At 54.4% G+C, this 17147-nt stretch overlaps 2 protein-coding genes across 15 annotated transcripts in view; both read right to left on the bottom strand.

Annotated features, from left to right (window-relative positions):
- Window positions 1-17147, bottom strand: part of CAP1 (cyclase associated actin cytoskeleton regulatory protein 1) — a 359457-nt gene that overhangs the window by 85385 nt on the left and 256925 nt on the right. The window lies entirely within an intron of this gene.
- On the bottom strand, window positions 937-12514 carry MFSD2A (MFSD2 lysolipid transporter A, lysophospholipid). 13 transcript variants are annotated; one of them, XR_010940749.1, is made up of 15 exons: window positions 12270-12514; window positions 10697-10828; window positions 9387-9511; window positions 5678-5801; window positions 5489-5567; window positions 4968-5125; window positions 4423-4513; window positions 4183-4304; window positions 3876-3959; window positions 3249-3332; window positions 3043-3155; window positions 2454-2597; window positions 2188-2364; window positions 1678-1803; window positions 937-1405 (listed from the first exon to the last, which is right to left on the bottom strand). XR_010940749.1 is itself a non-coding variant. In XM_067725625.1 (14 exons), the coding sequence occupies exons 1-14, from the start codon at window positions 12360-12362 to the stop codon at window positions 1342-1344; spliced, it is 1590 nt and encodes a 529-aa protein (XP_067581726.1). In that variant the 5' UTR covers window positions 12363-12514; the 3' UTR covers window positions 937-1341. The 13 variants fall into 13 exon arrangements, 10 of the variants coding, with proteins under 10 accessions (XP_067581726.1, XP_067581731.1, XP_067581727.1 ...); XR_010940751.1 differs by lacking the exon at window positions 1678-1803 and having other exon boundaries at window positions 2188-2263; XM_067725625.1 differs by lacking the exon at window positions 1678-1803.

Below are 17147 nucleotides of genomic sequence, written 5' to 3'. Positions count from 1 at the left end.
CCAGTCTGGGAAGATCCCACATGCCGCGGAGCGGCTAGGCCCGTGAGCCATGGCCGCTGGGCCTGCGCGTCTGGAGCCTGTGCTCCGCAATGGGAGAGGCCACAACAGTGAGAGGTCCGCGTACCGCAAAAAACAAAAAAAACCCCCAATGACTTGCTGAGGCAAGTTCCTACCAGCTTGTGAGGGCAAATTATTAAATTTTCAGGAATTTTGCAGGAGAGAACAACTGCTGGTAACTTGAAATTGGCTATAGTGAGAATATTTACAGCTTGGAAATAGGCAAATGCTACAAACTAGGCCTTCCCCACCATCCTCCTCCCCGCCACCAGTGGTGAGACCCCCTCCCCTCAACCAACACATACACCCAGCTGGGTACATTCCCGCCTTCCAACACTGTCATTATCAGTGGTGGAGGAAGAATCACAGGTCTCTGGGGACCCCACAGGGACCCAGTCACAGAGTCTGCCCCAGCACAGCCAGCGTCACATGCTCAGGCAAGCCTAGGGTGGGAAGCAGAGCATGCGGGCCTGAGCAGAGCAAACTGGCCGCTCTCAGACACGGGGGAGCCGTGGATAGTGGTTAAGGCACTAGTCTCGAAGACCCGGGATGTTACTCCAGTTAGGTCTCTTTTGGCTGTGTGAGTTTAGCTAAGTCCCTCTCAACACTGGGGCTCAGTTTCATCATCTTTAAAATGGGGACAGTCCTGGCCTAGCAGGATGGTTCCCAGGATTAAGTGAGAACATCAGCAAAGTGAGAGGAAAGCTTCCACACCTGGGCCTGGTACAGACAGGTGTTTAGTAAATGTTAGCTGATGCTGTTATCACACCTCCACACACATTCTCGCCCCCCAGGGCACCTGCGGCTGAGCGCTCCCTCACTCTCTGCACCTTGGCACAGAACGGCTCAGTGTCAGGACAAAGACAGAAAACAGGCAGCTCCGTTTCCCAGCTTTTATGAAAATTAATAACATTAATAGCTCACAGACATATACAAACACACAGACTGCTATGTACATGGTCATTAAGTTATTAATTAGTCTCTGTATAAAACGTTTCTACATTAGTGTCCCGGGCTAGGCCCGATCAGTCCTTGTGGCATATTCACAGTAGCAGCCCCTGGGCTTGGCCCCTGTGGTGGGCAGAGGGAGGCTGGTGGCTGTGTGAACAGCCCGCCTCACGATGGGCACAGGAGGCGTCCTGAGTCGCTCACTCTTGAGTCTTTGGCTCCCTTCCTGGCATCTGGAGACCAGCTGTTCAGTGAGCAGGCAAGCAGGCCCAGATTCCTCATCTGGCCTGGCGACCCAGGCCCTGTGCATGGTGGCTTCGGGCCACCCAGCAGGCCCTAGAGGATTCTGGCTAGTTCTGTAGAGTCTGTGTCAGAGCACCCCGAGCTGCTGGCCTCTTCCCTGCAAAAGCCAGAGGAGACGGGCTGGAGGAAGCACCCTCACCCACCTGCTTGTTCCCCGCAGGATCTTGGCTCTGAGGTCTTAGCTCGCTGCCAGGCTGGTCTAAATCACAGGACGTAGTTTGCTCACTCCCACTCTCAGCCCAGAAACTGCTGGTAGGTTTGTTCGCTGTTCTTGCAGCCCACAAGGCACCCCAAGCCCCAGTACCACGCCCTGGCCTGGGCGAGCTGGGCTGGCGCAACTCACTCCACCCTGCCCTCTGGTCTCCGCACCTGAGCTCCTGCACACCAGGAGAGCCGTGAAGAGTGTGGGCTCTGGAGTCAGAACACCAGGGCTCAAACCCCAGCTCTGCCCCTTATCACTTGTCACTCTTCCTGGTTAAGCCTCAGTGTCTTCATCTGCAGAGTGGGAATCATAGGCATCTCTGACACCCAAGGTTGTTGGACGACCATAGGAGATCACGAGTACATTCTCTAAAATGTAAACTCCTTGAGGGCAGGGATTTATCTGTTTCATTCACTAGAGCAATGCCTGGCACATAGGCGTCCCATTAAGTACTTGTTGAATTAATAAATGTAAAACCACTCAGCCCAGGCAGGCAGCCTGTGTTCAAGAAATGTTAACGGCCACGGTGATGAATCAGCTGGGGGAAAGGGCAGAGGAGGAGCTGTCCAGGGAAGATGTGTGGAAGGCAAATCTGGCTTTGGCCCCAGGAGGTACTAGCCGAGGGCTTAGACTGGATGATGTCCCCTCGTCCACCTCCCTGTCCCTTCCCCACTCACCTCAGGGCCTGCAGGGCCTTCTTGTTCTGCCGCCGCTTCTCCTCGTCAATGGGGTACAGCTTAAAGAGCAGCAGGCCTATGAGGATGAGGACTATGGGAGCCATGGTCACCAGCATCTTCAGTGTGAACTTGACACGTGCTGGCTGGGAGCAGCCACGGGTCTGGTACCCAGTAAAGCTGTGGGACCCAGTGGTTAGGGGAGTGGTGAGGATGGGGCACCTGGGACCTACCCCTGCCCAGCACTGCCCAGACTCCCCCCCACTCACTCCAGACTGAGGGTGGAGATGCCCAGGGAGACTCCGGAGGCAAACTTGGTGAAGAAGACATAGAAGGAGAAGAAGATGGGCTCGGTCCCATGGATATGGGGCTGCTTCAAGTGGAAGTCATCAATGACGTCAGGCAGCATGGACCTGTACACGGTGGTGGCAGCCGTGAGCACCCTTCCACCTAGCAACCCCAGACCTCCACTAGCCCATGTGGTCCGTGTCAATAAGAGTGGTCCTCTGAGAGTTTGCAGTCCCACAGCTCACACACAGTTCAATGAGGAGTGGGCAACTTCATGTGAATAAAAAAGACGGCCCCTTCCTCCAAGATGAAGTAGCCCCAGATCTAGTTGCTCAGCTAGGCAGGTATAGAGTGCAGGCTAGATCTAAGCCCCCATTTCCCACCCTGACTAGATGTGGTTGTGCAGTTCACAACCTGTACAACTGTACTGGGAAGACCCGCCCCACCCCCAACCTGGACCCACAGAATGGCCTGCAGGGAGACAAGCCCCACAGGATTCTCCCTAAGGAGCTTCAGAACTGGGGGGTGGGAGGCTGGGAAACATACCCCGGTGGGCCTATATATACTTACCAGGGTAGTAAGAAGGCAGCTGCTACACTGACGCCAGCTGCCACAGCTACCACATATGTGACAATCAGGTTACTCTCCATGAGGGCCACCAAGATGAGAAATGGCACTGCTGACTAGGGGAGCGGGCACAGGAATACGAGTCAGCTGGGAAGCTCCCATCAGTAGCCCCCAAGTCAGCCCAGGCCCTGTCCTTCAGCCCCACTCACTGAGATCCCAATGTACACAGCCATCTTCTTGCCAAACCGGGTTAGGAACCACTGCCAGATGGGGATGGTGACTGTGGCCGAGAACTGTGGATGGGCAAAGGGGGAGGAGAGGGAAGTGGGTTAGAGCCATGGAATACCCTCTGCTCTTCCCAGGACTCTAAAGGTGCTCCCAGCCCTGCTCAAGAGACAGATGACATCATCTGGACAGTTGAGGACAGGCACCCGATGGCTCTTCAGGGGAGCTGAGAGCGAGTCCCCATCTCATCTCCTGCCTTCTCTGAGCACAGAGCTCCGGAAGTTCTGGCTTCCACACCTTTGCTTTTGCTATGCTCTCTACTTGAACATCTAACCCCAAACCCTTTCTTCTTTTTCCCCCAGTGTAATTGAGATATAATTGACATATAACATTGTACTAGTTCAAGGTGTACAACATAAAGATTTGATATATGTACCCAAACTCTTTCTTTCATCGTCCTACCTAAGCAGTGGTAGGTCAGATCCAAAGGTTCTGAGAAGCCTCCCTCATCCCTCATGACCTTGGGCCAGTCTGGGAAACGTCCTCTGGCTATCCAAAGAACCATCTCGCAGCCTAAGCCACTTCGGCCACCCTCGGGGCCCCACACGCACCATGATGGCCAGGAGCAGATTCTGGAATTCGTTACGAAAACCCAAGGTGTAGGTGCAAAACAGAGCGAAGTTCCCCTCCACCAGCTGGGGGACAGGAGAGCGTGGTGGGAAGGAAAGGTAAGGAAACAGGTGATGTAGTTGGGGCTGAGCCTCCATGACATTCCCCATGCTCCAGGGACCCCTGCTCACTCCGCCTCCATTCCACCTGTCCCTCGGGCTTTGTCCCATCCTGAGTCCGAGGCCTACCCCGCCCCTCGTTCCACATACCCCCTCCTGCCCAGGCTGAGCATATCAGGCCCCGACTCACCATGAAAGCCAAGGAGGTGAAGAGGAAGCCGGCAATAAGCTTGATGTACGGGCCATGGCTCATGACCAGCCGGAGGCCCCGAAAGAAGGGCATCGGCTTGGCCTGCTGAGTCTCGTAGGGTTCTGGGGGCCAGAGGGGACGGTGAGGCAGGAGCAGAGGCCCCTCCCCAAGCCTGAGGCCCAGGCAAAGGGACAAAACCACCCCACGCTGGGGCCTGCACCCCTCCCCAGGACCCGTCACCTCTCTGCTCCCGCACGCCCAGGGTCAGGATGACAGCGCAGATGACATAGATGGAGGCAATGACCCCTGCCGCCAGCAGGTATGCGTTTTGCTGTAAAGAGGGGAAAGGTGACATAGAGAAACAGTCAGTCTGATTTCATCCCAGCTCCCACCAGCTCTACTCAATGACCTTGGATCAGTCCCTTCTCTGGGGGCCTCACTGTCTCTATCCGCGAAATGGGAAAATCAGCCTGCGCCTGCTGTTGCTTCCCAAGGCCAAGTCCAGGTGAACAAAAGGTTAAGAAGGCCAGGCTGTGGAGTCTGAGAGCCCACAGTTCAAAGCTCCCCAAATCTAGTTTCTGCAACTCACTAGCTCGATTACCCTGGACAAATTATTTAGCCTCCCTGTGCTTCAGTTTCCTTATCTGCAAAGTGGGCACATTAACACTTTGTATAACAGATGCCCAACATTTACAAACACTAGCCATTATTAATATTTTGAGGATAATGGCAGAATCACCCCATCGTTCCTCATCTCCCCCAGCCCTGCCCTGCCAGGGCCTTACCGTTTCTCTGAGCGAGGTGGCGCTCTGCGTGCGATTGACACCTTCCAAGGCTACTGTAGAAGCATTGGCGTCCTGGACACAAGGTGTATGTGCTTGGCCCACAATCTGCCCCTGGATTGCTGTGCCCAGCACTGTACCTAATACCTCCACGGTCATCCCTGAGCAGGAAAAAGCAAGTCCTTTTGAGGGGCCGCACGGCTTGTGGGCCCCCAGGGAGGAAGGTCAGATGGATATAAGCCCAGCTCTAGCCACAGGCGATAGTAGCAGCTCCAGATAGGATGGGTACTGGGTACTGGGGTAGACAGCACCTTGGCCTAAACTCATGGCCTCGCTATGTGACCTCTCCCTGGTCCTTCCACCTCCCTGGTCTCACCAGAGCAATAAGTTATTTTTAAGATGGTTTCACACCCACTCCCAAGAGCAGGGAGCTGGGCCCACAAGGGAAGAAACATGGTAGGAGGGTCAGGGAGTGGAGACCCTGGGTCCCTGGTGGGTGGGCTCAGTGGGCTGGGGAGACTTACGATACGCAGTGGCAGAATCCCGCTCACTCTGTTCTGTGCTGATGAACATGGTGAGAGCTGAGTAGGGAACGTGGAAACACTGGCATGGAAGAGAGGCCCTCGGCCAGTCAGACGATGGACAGACAGATGTGGCTTCGGGCACCAACCCCGGAGGCCCCAGGGACTTCCCGCACCCCTGCCCATACTCACCGTGACCAGCGTCTCAAAGAGGCAGTAGAAAAGCAAGTACCACAGGGTCTGGCCCTGTTGGAAGTCAGGCACGAACCAGATGAGGAAGTAGGCGATGATGGCCAGGGGCGTGGAGAAGATGATCCTGAGGAAGGGGAGGGTTTGAGTGGAGGCAGGATGCCAAAACCCCAGGATCAGGGCCCAGGCTGGACTGCTCTGCAGCCCCACAGGGTGCCCGGCAGGAAGGAAATTCATCCCCCTGGATGTACCCGCCCCAGGGTCTCTGGGAAGGGACTGATGGCCCAGCCCAGAAGGGCACACTGAGGCAGGGCCCCCAGCCTACAATCCTGAGCATGGGGTATGAGGTCAGACCCTCCTGAGTCTTGCCTGCATCTCCCCAGGTGTGAAGGCTCCAAAGACAGGGGCTTTCTATGGGCTGAGGGGCTGAGAATGCAGGCCAAGACCTCAGATGGTGGGGCAGGGAGGCAGTGGGGGAGGAGACATCCCAGGGGGATCTCACCCATGTGTGCATACACAGGAGTGGGGGAGGCCAACTCCAGGTGAAGGTGTTGCTTCTGGAGCAGCCAGAGGGGAGGACTGGGTCCAGTGCCTCCCCACATGTGAGTCCCACACCATCCTAGTTAGATCTCAGGATGGTCCAACTTCACGGCATCAGTATAGAAAGGCAGCAGAGAACCATGGTGAAAAGGCCTTTGGAGCCACACTTCCGGGATCCAGTTCTGGCTCTACCAGTAACTATAAATAACTTGGTCTGGGGCAAGTTATTTAACTTTTGAGGTTCATTTTACCAAATTATCGTTTACAAACGATAATAGTAATAGCACCTACCTTACCTTCAACACTTACTCAAGGAATATTCAAGTGTCAACTCTGTGCTGAGCACTATTCTAATGACTTGGGACGTATCAGTAAACAAAACAGACAAGTCATTGCCCTTGTGGAATTTACATTCTAGTTGGCAAACAAAAAATAAACATAAGATATATACTATCCAGCCTTAAAAAGGAATGAAATTCTGACACTTGCTACAACATAAAACTTGAAGACCTTATGCTAAGTGAAATCAGCCTGACACAGAAAGACAAATCTGGCATGATCCCACTTAGTCAAATTCACAGACAGAAAGTAGTTGGTTGCCAGTGGCTGGAGGGGAGCAAGGAATGGGGTGTTAGTGTTTAACGGGTACAGAGTTTCAGTTTGGAACAAGTTCTGGAGAGATGGTCACACAACAATGTGACTATACTTAATGCCACTGAATTGTACACTTGAAAATGGCTAAAATGGTAAATTAAAAAATTTTTAAATAGTGTATTCTACCACACACCAAAAAAGCTACATAACATAGTAGACGGTGATTAAGTGCTGTAGAAAAAAGAAGGAAAGCAGGCTAAAGGGGATTGGGAGTATGTGGGTACGATTCACAAGCAGGTGGCCAAGGTAGCCCTCACTGAGAAGGTGGCCTCTGTGCCAGGCCTCAAATGAGAGGAGGCAGTTGGCCTGGCAGAGGTCGCGGGGCAACAGGGCTCAGGTGGGAAATGTGCCCCAGCAGGCCTGGGGAGGAGGAAGGAGGCTAGGGGGCCAGAGAGAGTGGCGTGCGCATGGGAGATGGAATTAGGAAATGAGGTTGGACAGGAAATGGGGTGCCAGGTCATGTAGGGCCCAATAGGCCATTGTAAGGACTTTGGCTCTATTTCACAGGGTTGAAGTCGTTTTGAGACTTAAGTTGCTATTAAAATGTAGAACAGCTCTTGGGACACAACAAGTGTTTGCTGTGATTATCACACCAGGAAAGCTCAGCGGAAGACTTCAGGGAGCTGCCGAGAGCACTGGGCTGGGAATCAGACCTCAGATCCATCCCTGCTGCATCTCCCATGGGACCCTGCTGACACTCTGCCTCTCAATGGGTGGCCGGGAACTCCAGGAAAGTGTTCCGTCAGAGTCTTCCTCGTCTGAAACGGAGGATTTAAATGCTGGCTGAGGGCAGGGACTGGTCTGAGGCCTGGGAGAGGGGGCCCCAGGGCTCAGGAGCCCTGGAAGGCCCAGCCTCTTTCTACACCGAAAGCAGAAGGGGTGCCAGGTCCCAGGTCCTAATGGGGGTGGATGAAGAGGAGGGTCATGTACGTTACACGGCAGCCCTCAGCATGCGCTCAGACAGGGGTGGGGGTACCACTCAGAGGTGTCGCCAGGAGTTCTCACCCTGACAGCTGAGGCCACGTGCTGAATCACAAACCAGCCTGAAGGGCCCTCAGCTACTTCACCAAGCTGGTTGCCGCACGTGCCTGCGTGGGCGAGACGTCCTCAGATCTCACCTCCCAAAGGGAGGGCTTCCTCTGCTCTCCTGCCCTTACTCTACCCCACCCCTCCCAGATCCTCAGAGAACCAGGGCTCCTCTGGCAGCCTTCCCCAAACACTCCATCCAAGCAGCCGGGGCTGTGGAACCAAATGTGCTGGGAGTAACCCGGGCTGCTGCTGCTTCGGGCTGGCCCGGGCTGCTGCTATTACTGCTGCTGCTGCTTCAGGCTGGCCCGGGCAGCTGCCTGCCATTGGCTGTGTCTTATGAGGAGATGTGGCAGCTCAGCCCCGCCCCTGAGTGGCTGCCAGGGGGGCGGGTACCAGGCCCAGTCTCAGGGGCTGGCTCACCGGGAACCCCAGCAGCCTGTGCAGGTAAGGCAGACTCTCCTGCCCACTGGCCCTGAAGCTTGGATCAAAGGCCCCAAGCTGGGCCTTTGCCAGGGGCTGGCGGGATTTCAGTGGGAGGGGGACCTCGTGGGAAAGGAAGCTGTGCTGGGGGGCAGGGACTGTGGGAAGAGCTTTGAAGGCCTTGAAGGCCGGAGACCAGGTATGGGCGCCCCTGGGGCAGGAAGGCGCCCACTCGAGCCTGGATGGGCTAGAGATGAAAGGGGCATGTCCCCCCCCGCCCCCCAACCACCAAGCAGGATGTCCTGGAGGGAGCCAGAGCCCTGGCCTGTCAGCCTGTCCCTCGCGCCTGCCTTTGCCAGCTGATCTGTAGCACCACCACCCCCCAGCCTTGCCTCAAAGCCTGAGGCTGAGGCCTGTAGGCTCTGTGTCAAAGGAAAAGGTAGTTCTCACGGTCCAAGGAGCCAGAGGTTATGCTGTCCCTTCTGGGTTTTACCTTCCACGCTTACCCCTCCACCAGGAGCCACTCTGCAGGGGTGCCAAATTATACTTAATAAGTGCCAGAAATGGTTCTAAGCACGTTACGTATTAAAAAATTTAATTCTCACCACAACCCTGTGAGACAGGCATAATCATTATCCCCACTTTGCAGATGAAGAAACTTGAGGCTGAGATGTTAAATGTCTTGCCCAAGGTCGTACAGCTCTAAGTGGCTAAGTCGGTATTCAAAATGAGGCAGGCTGGCTCCAGAGTGTAACCTTTCAACGATTATGGGAAGTGATGGAGCGGGAGAAGTTAGAATTCCAGCTTCATGGAAGGGAAAAGGACCTTGGGGAGGAATGGGGCCTGGGCCAGGGGAAGCCGCTCAGTCTAGCAATTCGGCCAGCCTGGGTATGAACTGGCAGGAGTTCCAATGCCCATGCCTGGGGCAGCTGAGACCTTGCTGGGGTTTCTGCATCATTCCTCCTCCTCACCCCCCAGCCTGTGACAAACCATGTGGAAGGACCACGGGGTAGCAGACATGTCAGAAGCCCCGCCTTCTACCACCTCAGAAGGAGCATTTTCTACTCACCAGGGCATGAGGCGGCCTAGGCGGGTCCAGGGGGATTTGCTAATGCAGAAGCCCACCAGGGGGTCTGTGATGGCATCCCAAGCTCGGCCCACAAACAGGATGATGGAAGCAGAGAAAGGATCCACCTGGGATGGGGAACAGGCAAAAGATGACTTCCTCATCCTTCAACTGATGGGCAACATCCACCCTCACCGATGGGCAAAGGCAGGGCTCCCTCCCTACTTCAGCCTGGCCATTAGGACCCTGTACTGCTCCCACCCAGGCCTTAAGCATCATCACTTGCCTTGTTAATAATGACAACAACAGTTTCCCAACAGAAGTAGCACTGTGTGTCTCCTTGGAAACTTTCCCAGATATTTCCCCCTAGGTCCTCCCCTCCGCTGCCCTTGAAAAACACTCCCATCAATTAGAATGAATCCAGAATTCAGTTCCTTGCCTCCCTCTCACAAGCCCCAACCACCTGATATCAGAAATAGCATTTGCTGGGTCACCGCAGTGGCCCTCAATTTCCCCATCTGTATAATGGGGTTATGACCCCTATCTTACAGGGTCAAGCTCTATCTTGGATGTGGAAAAAGAAATCAATAGAAAAAATGTTGAAAAAGTAGACTGTTACTGTCACTACCCATTCAAGCTATCCCCCTCCCCCCAAACCTTCTAGGCCTAAATAGACAGTTTCTCTGGACTCTTCCTCATCCATCAATAGGCTCTACTATTACTATCGCTCCAGGAAGCTGGAGAGGCCTCTCCCACACTGCAGTTTCCCCAGTCTGACTTTTCTAACTTTTTACATTTTGACAGCAGGTTCCCCATTATTTGCACCCCATTTAGGGCCTGGCCCATGGGAGTTGCTCAAAAACTAGCTGCTTAAATTAGGTCATTTGTCTTTTCTGGGGCTTAGGCTTCCCCATCTATTAAGTGAATACAAGATGCCTTGCTTGCAAAGTCACCAACCCCTGAGCCAAGCCAACTACTGCTGTCCAGCTGGGGGTATTGTGTGCCAGTCTCTTCTAAGAACATCACAGCGGGCTCCATTCTATCACACCACCGCCTACCCCTCCAGGCTCTGTTGCTCTTGCCAGGCAAGGAGGAGTGAGCTGACCTTGCCAGCTAAGAGGCCTGGGGCAGAGACTCCCCTTCTGGATACTCTCCAAAGCCTTCTTATTTCTCACCCGCTGTGACTCTGAGAGGCAGGAGAGTAGGGATTCCCAGTCCCATTTCACAGATGGGGAAACTGACCCTACCCTGGAGTCCGTAGTCTCTCCCACCTTGGGGTGATGGAGGAGCCCTAGCGGGCTCAGCTCACTCACCTGAGCTACATCCAACAGGTAGATCTGCAGGAAGAACCCCAGGGCACAACCCGTCACCTGGTAGGGTGTCCCCCCAACTGCATAGCAAAGTTTGTTGCAAATGGACAACTGGTTTTTCTTCTTCGACTCCTTCTGGGAAGAAGAGGAAAGAATGAAAAGAGATCCACGATCCTGGCCTTCATCCTGGAAGTTTCCAGAGACAGGAAACTCTGGAACTTTGCCAGGAGGAACAAGTCTGCCTTGCCCTATTCCCACCCAGGGACAGCTCACTTCCCACAAGAAATGAAAGGTATTCCCTGTTCTTAAAAATCTGGAAAAGGGGAATCCATACTGAGGAAGTAGCCCCTAAGCCACCCCACCCCAAACCCAGATCCTTATCAGCTCATCTTCACTTAATGACTCCTCCAAAGGCCTCAGTTCTGTTTGTTTCCAAGTTGGAGAGGGAGCACGCGCCAGCAATGGACCTGTCCCCACCTGGCACCAGCTGCCACAACCTGAAAATCCTCTTGCCGCCAAGAGCTGCCTAAGCCCAGCCCTGGCTTCTGCCCTGGTTCAGAGGCTAGTGAACCTGCCTACTGGGTGAGGGCTCTAGAGATCCCTAAGGGCCCAACCCAGCTGGCTCTAGGCCCAGCTGTTCCTTCCATCTGTCCCAGAGCCTCCCTGGCCCCTGGAGGCAGCCAGACCTTCAGGCAAACCCAGGAGCTGTCCTACCCTCCCTCTCTCCCTGTCCCCCTCCCCCAGTTCCCAGAGAATCTTGGAGAGGAGAGGAAAGTCCTCTAGGTGCAGGGCTGGACCCTCTCTGGGTGGGGCACTAGGGAGGTTAAGGTTGCCCAGGGAAAGTAGATTACTCATACACGGGAGCAGCATAATTGCTTTCCCAGGCTTCTTCCAAGGATCGGTTAATAAAATTAAAACGAAAAGGCAGTCACCTCCTAGATATCTAGATATCTTTTGCCTGGGATCCCTCCCTGGGGCCGTCTGATGTCATTGGGTCCTTCATTATGTCCAGAGAGCTGGGAATGGGGCCGAAGGTCAAGACGCGCAAAGCTCCGCGCGCGGGCCGACACCTACACTGACACAAACGCCTGCGGAATGCGGCTCCTTTAAGAGCAGAGCCCTTGCTCTTATGAATGAACTTGAGCGGCCCTCACTGCGGAGTTGAGAAGCAGGCGTAGCATGTGGGGGTGGAGAGCAGGGGGATGAGAGATTTGGGACCAAGTTGGGCTTCCCAGATTTCTGGGGTCTCTCTGGCGTCTAGGGCAGCAAAATTAAGCGTCTGGTCACAGAGGAACGGAAACCGACTAGGCAGAGCGGAGCCGGGCACAACGTGGAGCCGCCGGTGGGGCCGCTCCCCAGAGACACCCAGAGTGGGGGGTGGGCAAAAGGGGGCCAGCGCCTACAAACCTTCTCCATCACTGCCTGCCTCCAGGGGACCCCAGGGCCCTCTCCTGCCTCTGGGTCCTCCTGTTCCCGGCTTAGCCCAAGGTGTCCCAGAACCAGGTTTATCCCGTGACGCCCCAACCTCAGCCTGCCGCCCACCCTTGACCCTCCACCCGGGGTGCCCGGCCCTCACCTTCACCTGGACCGGGCGTTCACCGGCTTGGAGGATGCCCGTGGGCAGCAGCCCCGCGGCGGAGCCGCTCTCGGCGCCCTCTCCTTTGGCCATGAGCCGCGGGCCACGCCGCCCCGGACCGGGAAGCCGGGATGTTCCTCTGCTCCGCGATGTTCCTCTGCTCCGCGGGCCTCCGCTCCGCCCGGGCTCGCGTTGTAGTTGTAGCCGCCGCCGCCGCTACGAACGCCGCTGACTCGCTCACTGCACTCCCCACGCGCCTCTTAAAAGGTTGGGCCCTGCCCTCTCTAACTGGCCAATCCTGGAGCTCTGCTACACCGCCGCCAGCCAATCCTGGAGCCCGTCGGGCCTCCCGCCGGCCCAAACCCCTCTGCGGCTTGTGCCACCAAGCCACGTTCTCCAGCCTGGAGCCCGCGTCCGGCTGCGCGCCTCCGCGCAACCCCGGGGTTAAAGCCGGAGACCCACTTGACAAGCACGAGGAACTGAGGTCCAAGGCTAGAAGTGACCTGCCCGAGGTCCCCCAGAGTGAGTTCTACCTGAGTGAGATCTACACCCCAAGACTTCCAACCCCCAGGCCTAGGAAAGGCAGAGGCTTGGAAACCTACTGCCCCCTTTAACGTCTGGAGTCAGTTCGAGTCTCCCTCTGCTCCAAACCTGGAGCATATAGCGCTGACACTTTCCTAACCGACACCCCTCACCCCTCCTCCAAGACGGACCATTTCTTCTTCCCGACATTGGCATCTGTGGGGCCCTCGCGATGGGAGAGAAAGACGAGGCAACGCAGTCGCAGTCGCTGCCGGCAGGAAGCTCCTAAGTTGTGGAGAGGAGTCGGGACCACAGCCATCAGCACACAATGATGATATCAGCGGCATTTTACGGAGAGCTCCCTCCATGCTTAACATGATCTAATTCAACCGTCATAACCACCGTGTGAGGGTGGTGCTATTATTATCCCCATTTTACAGCTGAGGGAAGGAAAACTCAGAGAAATGAAACAGCGCTCATGTGGCAGAGGCAGGCCTATAAGGTTTTGCCCCATTTCACATCCTTCCCTCTCCACAGCCCTGTGCTATCCCTCTCAGCAAAAATTATGAGAAGGGTAAACCAGTCTCCCCAAGAAGAAGCCCTGGGAGAGGGAATTTCCTGGCGGTCCAGTGGTTGGGACTCCGTGCCTTCACTGCCGAGGACCAGAATTCAATCCCTGGATCCCTGGTTGGGGAACTGGGATCCCACAAGCTGCGTGGCACGGCCAAAAAGAAGCCCTGGGAGATACAAAGCTCTGGGTTGAAACAATCAAGGAAAGGTTTGAAAGAGTGCTGAATAATCTGGTGGCACAGTGGTTAAGAATCCGCCTGCCAATGCAGGGGACACAGGTTCGATCCCTGCTCGGGGAAGATGCCACATGCCATGGAGCAACTAAGCCCGTGTGCCACAACTGCTGAGCCTGCGCTCTAGAGCCTTCGAGCCACAACTACTGAGCCCGCGTGCCACAACTACTGAAGCCCACGTGCCTAGAGCCCATGCACTGAAACAAAGAGTAGCCCCCACTCGCCACAACTAGACAAAGCCCGCATGTGGCAACAAAGACCCAACGCAGCCAAAAATAAATAAATTTATAAAAAAGAAAGAAGATGGGAGGCTAGACCCAGATGCCAGAAAAGTCTTCTACCACCTCTGGGCCCCTCATGTCACCATCAGCCCTGGCTTCCCAGGCACTCAAGAGGCTGGGAGGGGGCTAGTTGAGACTGACTAGTGAAGTGGTTGCTGGGATGCTCCAAGGCTACTCACTCCTGTGCCTGTGGTTGCTCAGTGTCAGTTTCCTTTTTTCTTTCATAAAATCTGATTGCCAGCAGGAGAGATGAGGTCTGGCTGCCCCAGGATGGCCACGCCAAGCTTCCTCATCTGCCCTAGCAGATCCCCATCTTGGCACACAGATTTTGGCCACTGCTGAGCCTAAGGGAGCCAAGATGAGGCAGCTGAATACTGTGAAAAGGGCCTGAACTGGCCCCCACGGTTCTGCCACGAGCGGTGTGACACTGTTCTGTCTCTTCCCCTCTCTGGGCTTGAGTTGGCTGAGGTGACTGTACGATCCCTTCCAGCGCTAACATCCTCAGTCCGATGGGATCACGCTACAACACAAGTGATTTAGACCCCTGCCAAACCGTGAGCTCTGGGAAGGTAGGAACCACATCTTTTTCACGGCCATATCCCCATTGACTAGCGGGGGCCTGACTCAGATGTGTTCAGTGATGCCTGCTCAGCCTCCCTCAGGTACAAGCATAAGGGTAGCCCATTCAGAAGAGCCCCAGGCTCCTCCGTTTACTAGCTGTGTGGTTGATCCTGGGCAGCTCAGTTAACCTCCCTGTGTATAAGGTGGAGATATTAAGTGACTACCTAATAGAGCTGTTTTGGATATGAAACAAGAAAATGCAGGGGAAGTGCTTAGCACAAGTGCCTGGGAGCCCAGGCTGGGCTGGTCCCCCCTCCTGGCCCAGTTCCAGTCTGCCAGCATAGCATATAAGATTCCAGATATGGCCTGACCAAGCCAACACAATAGGCCTATTATTTTCCCCAGTCTGGACACGACACATTGTTAATGCAGCCTAAGACTGCTGGGCTTTGGAGCCTTTCTCTCCCATGATTAGTTCCCATCAGGTTGTGGTCAACTAAATCATTCAGATCCTTTTCACTGGAGCTGGGGTCAATTCAGGTCTCTCCCTCATCCTCTGCTTTGTGTAGTGTCTCCCCCTTCTTGAAGTTCACAGAACAACAGTGTCATCTTGCTTATTCCAACCTGTCGAAATTGTTTTGAATGCTGGTTCTATTGCCCCCTGTTTTCTCTCCCTAAGTTTAGATCCAGGCTGCTCCAGGCGACTTCAACTATACCATCCAGGCTGCTGGTCAAGACAGAGCCCCATAACACATCACTAGAGACACTCGTTCACCCCTGACCGAATCAGGGCCCTGCTAATACAACAGCTCCCAATTATTGCTGGGCAAGCACTGTGCTAAGTGCTTTAGGTATATACCATCTCATTTACTGACAACATAACTGGGGAGGGTAGTTTTTATTACCCCCACTTTATAGACGATGAACCTGAGGCTAAGAGAGGGAAAGCAGCGACCAGTTTTATACACCCAGAGTCAGGCCTCTTTTTCAGACCATGAGCTTGTCTGTAAACTCGTCACTTAGAGATGTTGTCCTCTGGCTACACACAGTCTTGACAATGTGTCTCCATGGCCCTCTTGGCTACTCTTGTTCCTACCCCCTTTCCCCCACACCACCAGGCCTGGGGCCCAAGAGGCTTTGCTTAGGCTCCCGTCCAAGGTGGGCAGAGGGCAACCTTATCAGCTCCCTTAGCCTCAGGAGCCTGGAGAGAGACCTGGGCCCGTTCTTCATAGCAACATTCTTTTCATCTAGGATAGCAGTGAGGACAAGGGCTTCTCCCTTAGGAACAGAAAGGCAACTCCCCACTCTGAGGGGTACTATCCTTGCGGCCAACCTTGACCTTTTCTGGATCTAGCCCAGCCTCACAGTCAAGGACAAATGCATTTCAGAGATCCCCTTGTTGCTCTCCACCTGTCTGTGCCCTCACAGGGCACCATTCCCAGCCTGGTGGGCTTCATCATATCCTAGCGTACTCCCCTGAAGGCCTTTGGGGAAGGCCACTGGGTCCCCTGATCTTCTTGGGAGACAGAGCAGCAGAATTAAGTGCAAAGATTCCAAGGACAGGTCACCTGGCTTCATAGCCTATCTCTACCACACAATTTACTCTTGGGCAAATTACAAAGTCTCCTGAGCCTCACTTTCCTCACCTGTCAAATGGGGATAATAATTCTGTGTATCTCACAGTGTTATCATGAGGATTTAGTAGGGTCCTTAGAACAGCGCTTGGCCTATAGTAAGCATTTAAAAAGTTTTATCGTCATCATTAACATCATCACCACCATCATCATCATTAGTAGTATCCTGGGCAAAGCCACACAAAGTAAGGCCACTTAAGTCAGAGGGCAGAAAATTTGATGTAAATGACTAGGGGCTAGATTTATATCTGGTGATTCAAGGTGGTATTTCTAGCCCTGTGGGATTCTTCCAGGGCAGGATTACCAGGTAGAGCCTTTGGGGTGCTGGTGCTAGGAGATTGTTGCTAAGTGAAGGTGTTGTCAGATGCCAGTGTTGCCAAGTGGGATAGTTTGCTTGCAAACTGTTATCCAATGGTAAGATCTCTTTAGTCCCTAACTGGCAGATCTACCACCCTGACTTTTGGAGAAAAGGAGCCCAGCCCATGCCTTAAAACATACTTATCTCAAGAGCCACTAGTGAGTTTATACCCTAAGTGGTGATGGTCTGAGGCCTGAGGCCAGGGAATGGCCAGGTTGAAGAGCTTAGGGCTGGGCAAGCTATTGCCTGAGGCTATTCCCCCACCTAGCCCTTTTGTTTGCCCTGCCGGGAAATGGAAGGGCAGAAAGTAAGAAGGAGGGACTCTTGAGGGTCCCAAGAGAGACTCTTTGGGAAGGAAGTAGCTGAGGGCCCTTGAAGTCATCTGAGGGCTACCAGTTCCTGCCTAGATGTTGGTTGGGCAATAGAGAGACAGGAGAGGCCTCGAGGCTGATCCCCCAACTCAAGGCTGATCACTCCATGGGGAAGCCTCCTATCCGGGCTTCAGGACTGAGCTGGGTGATGGGTCTAATTTCTGAGCCTCAGTTGGGGCTGAGGGACATGGAGAGTGCCCAGAGACTCCTTGGGATACTTGGTGCCCCCTTCCCTACCTAGAGCCTCTGCATCTTCTCATCCTTGACTCCCCCAGGTTCAAGGTCCTCTCCAGAAGAGAGAGACAGCCCTACTTCCCAGGAAGACTCTGACTGCTGAGGTGACATGAG

Source organism: Pseudorca crassidens, chromosome 2 (genome assembly GCF_039906515.1).
Source record: "Pseudorca crassidens isolate mPseCra1 chromosome 2, mPseCra1.hap1, whole genome shotgun sequence".
Classification (NCBI taxonomy): Eukaryota; Metazoa; Chordata; class Mammalia; order Artiodactyla; family Delphinidae; genus Pseudorca; species Pseudorca crassidens.
The sequence above is the reverse complement of the archived record's forward strand: the minus strand, read 5'-3'. Positions and strand labels throughout refer to the sequence as shown.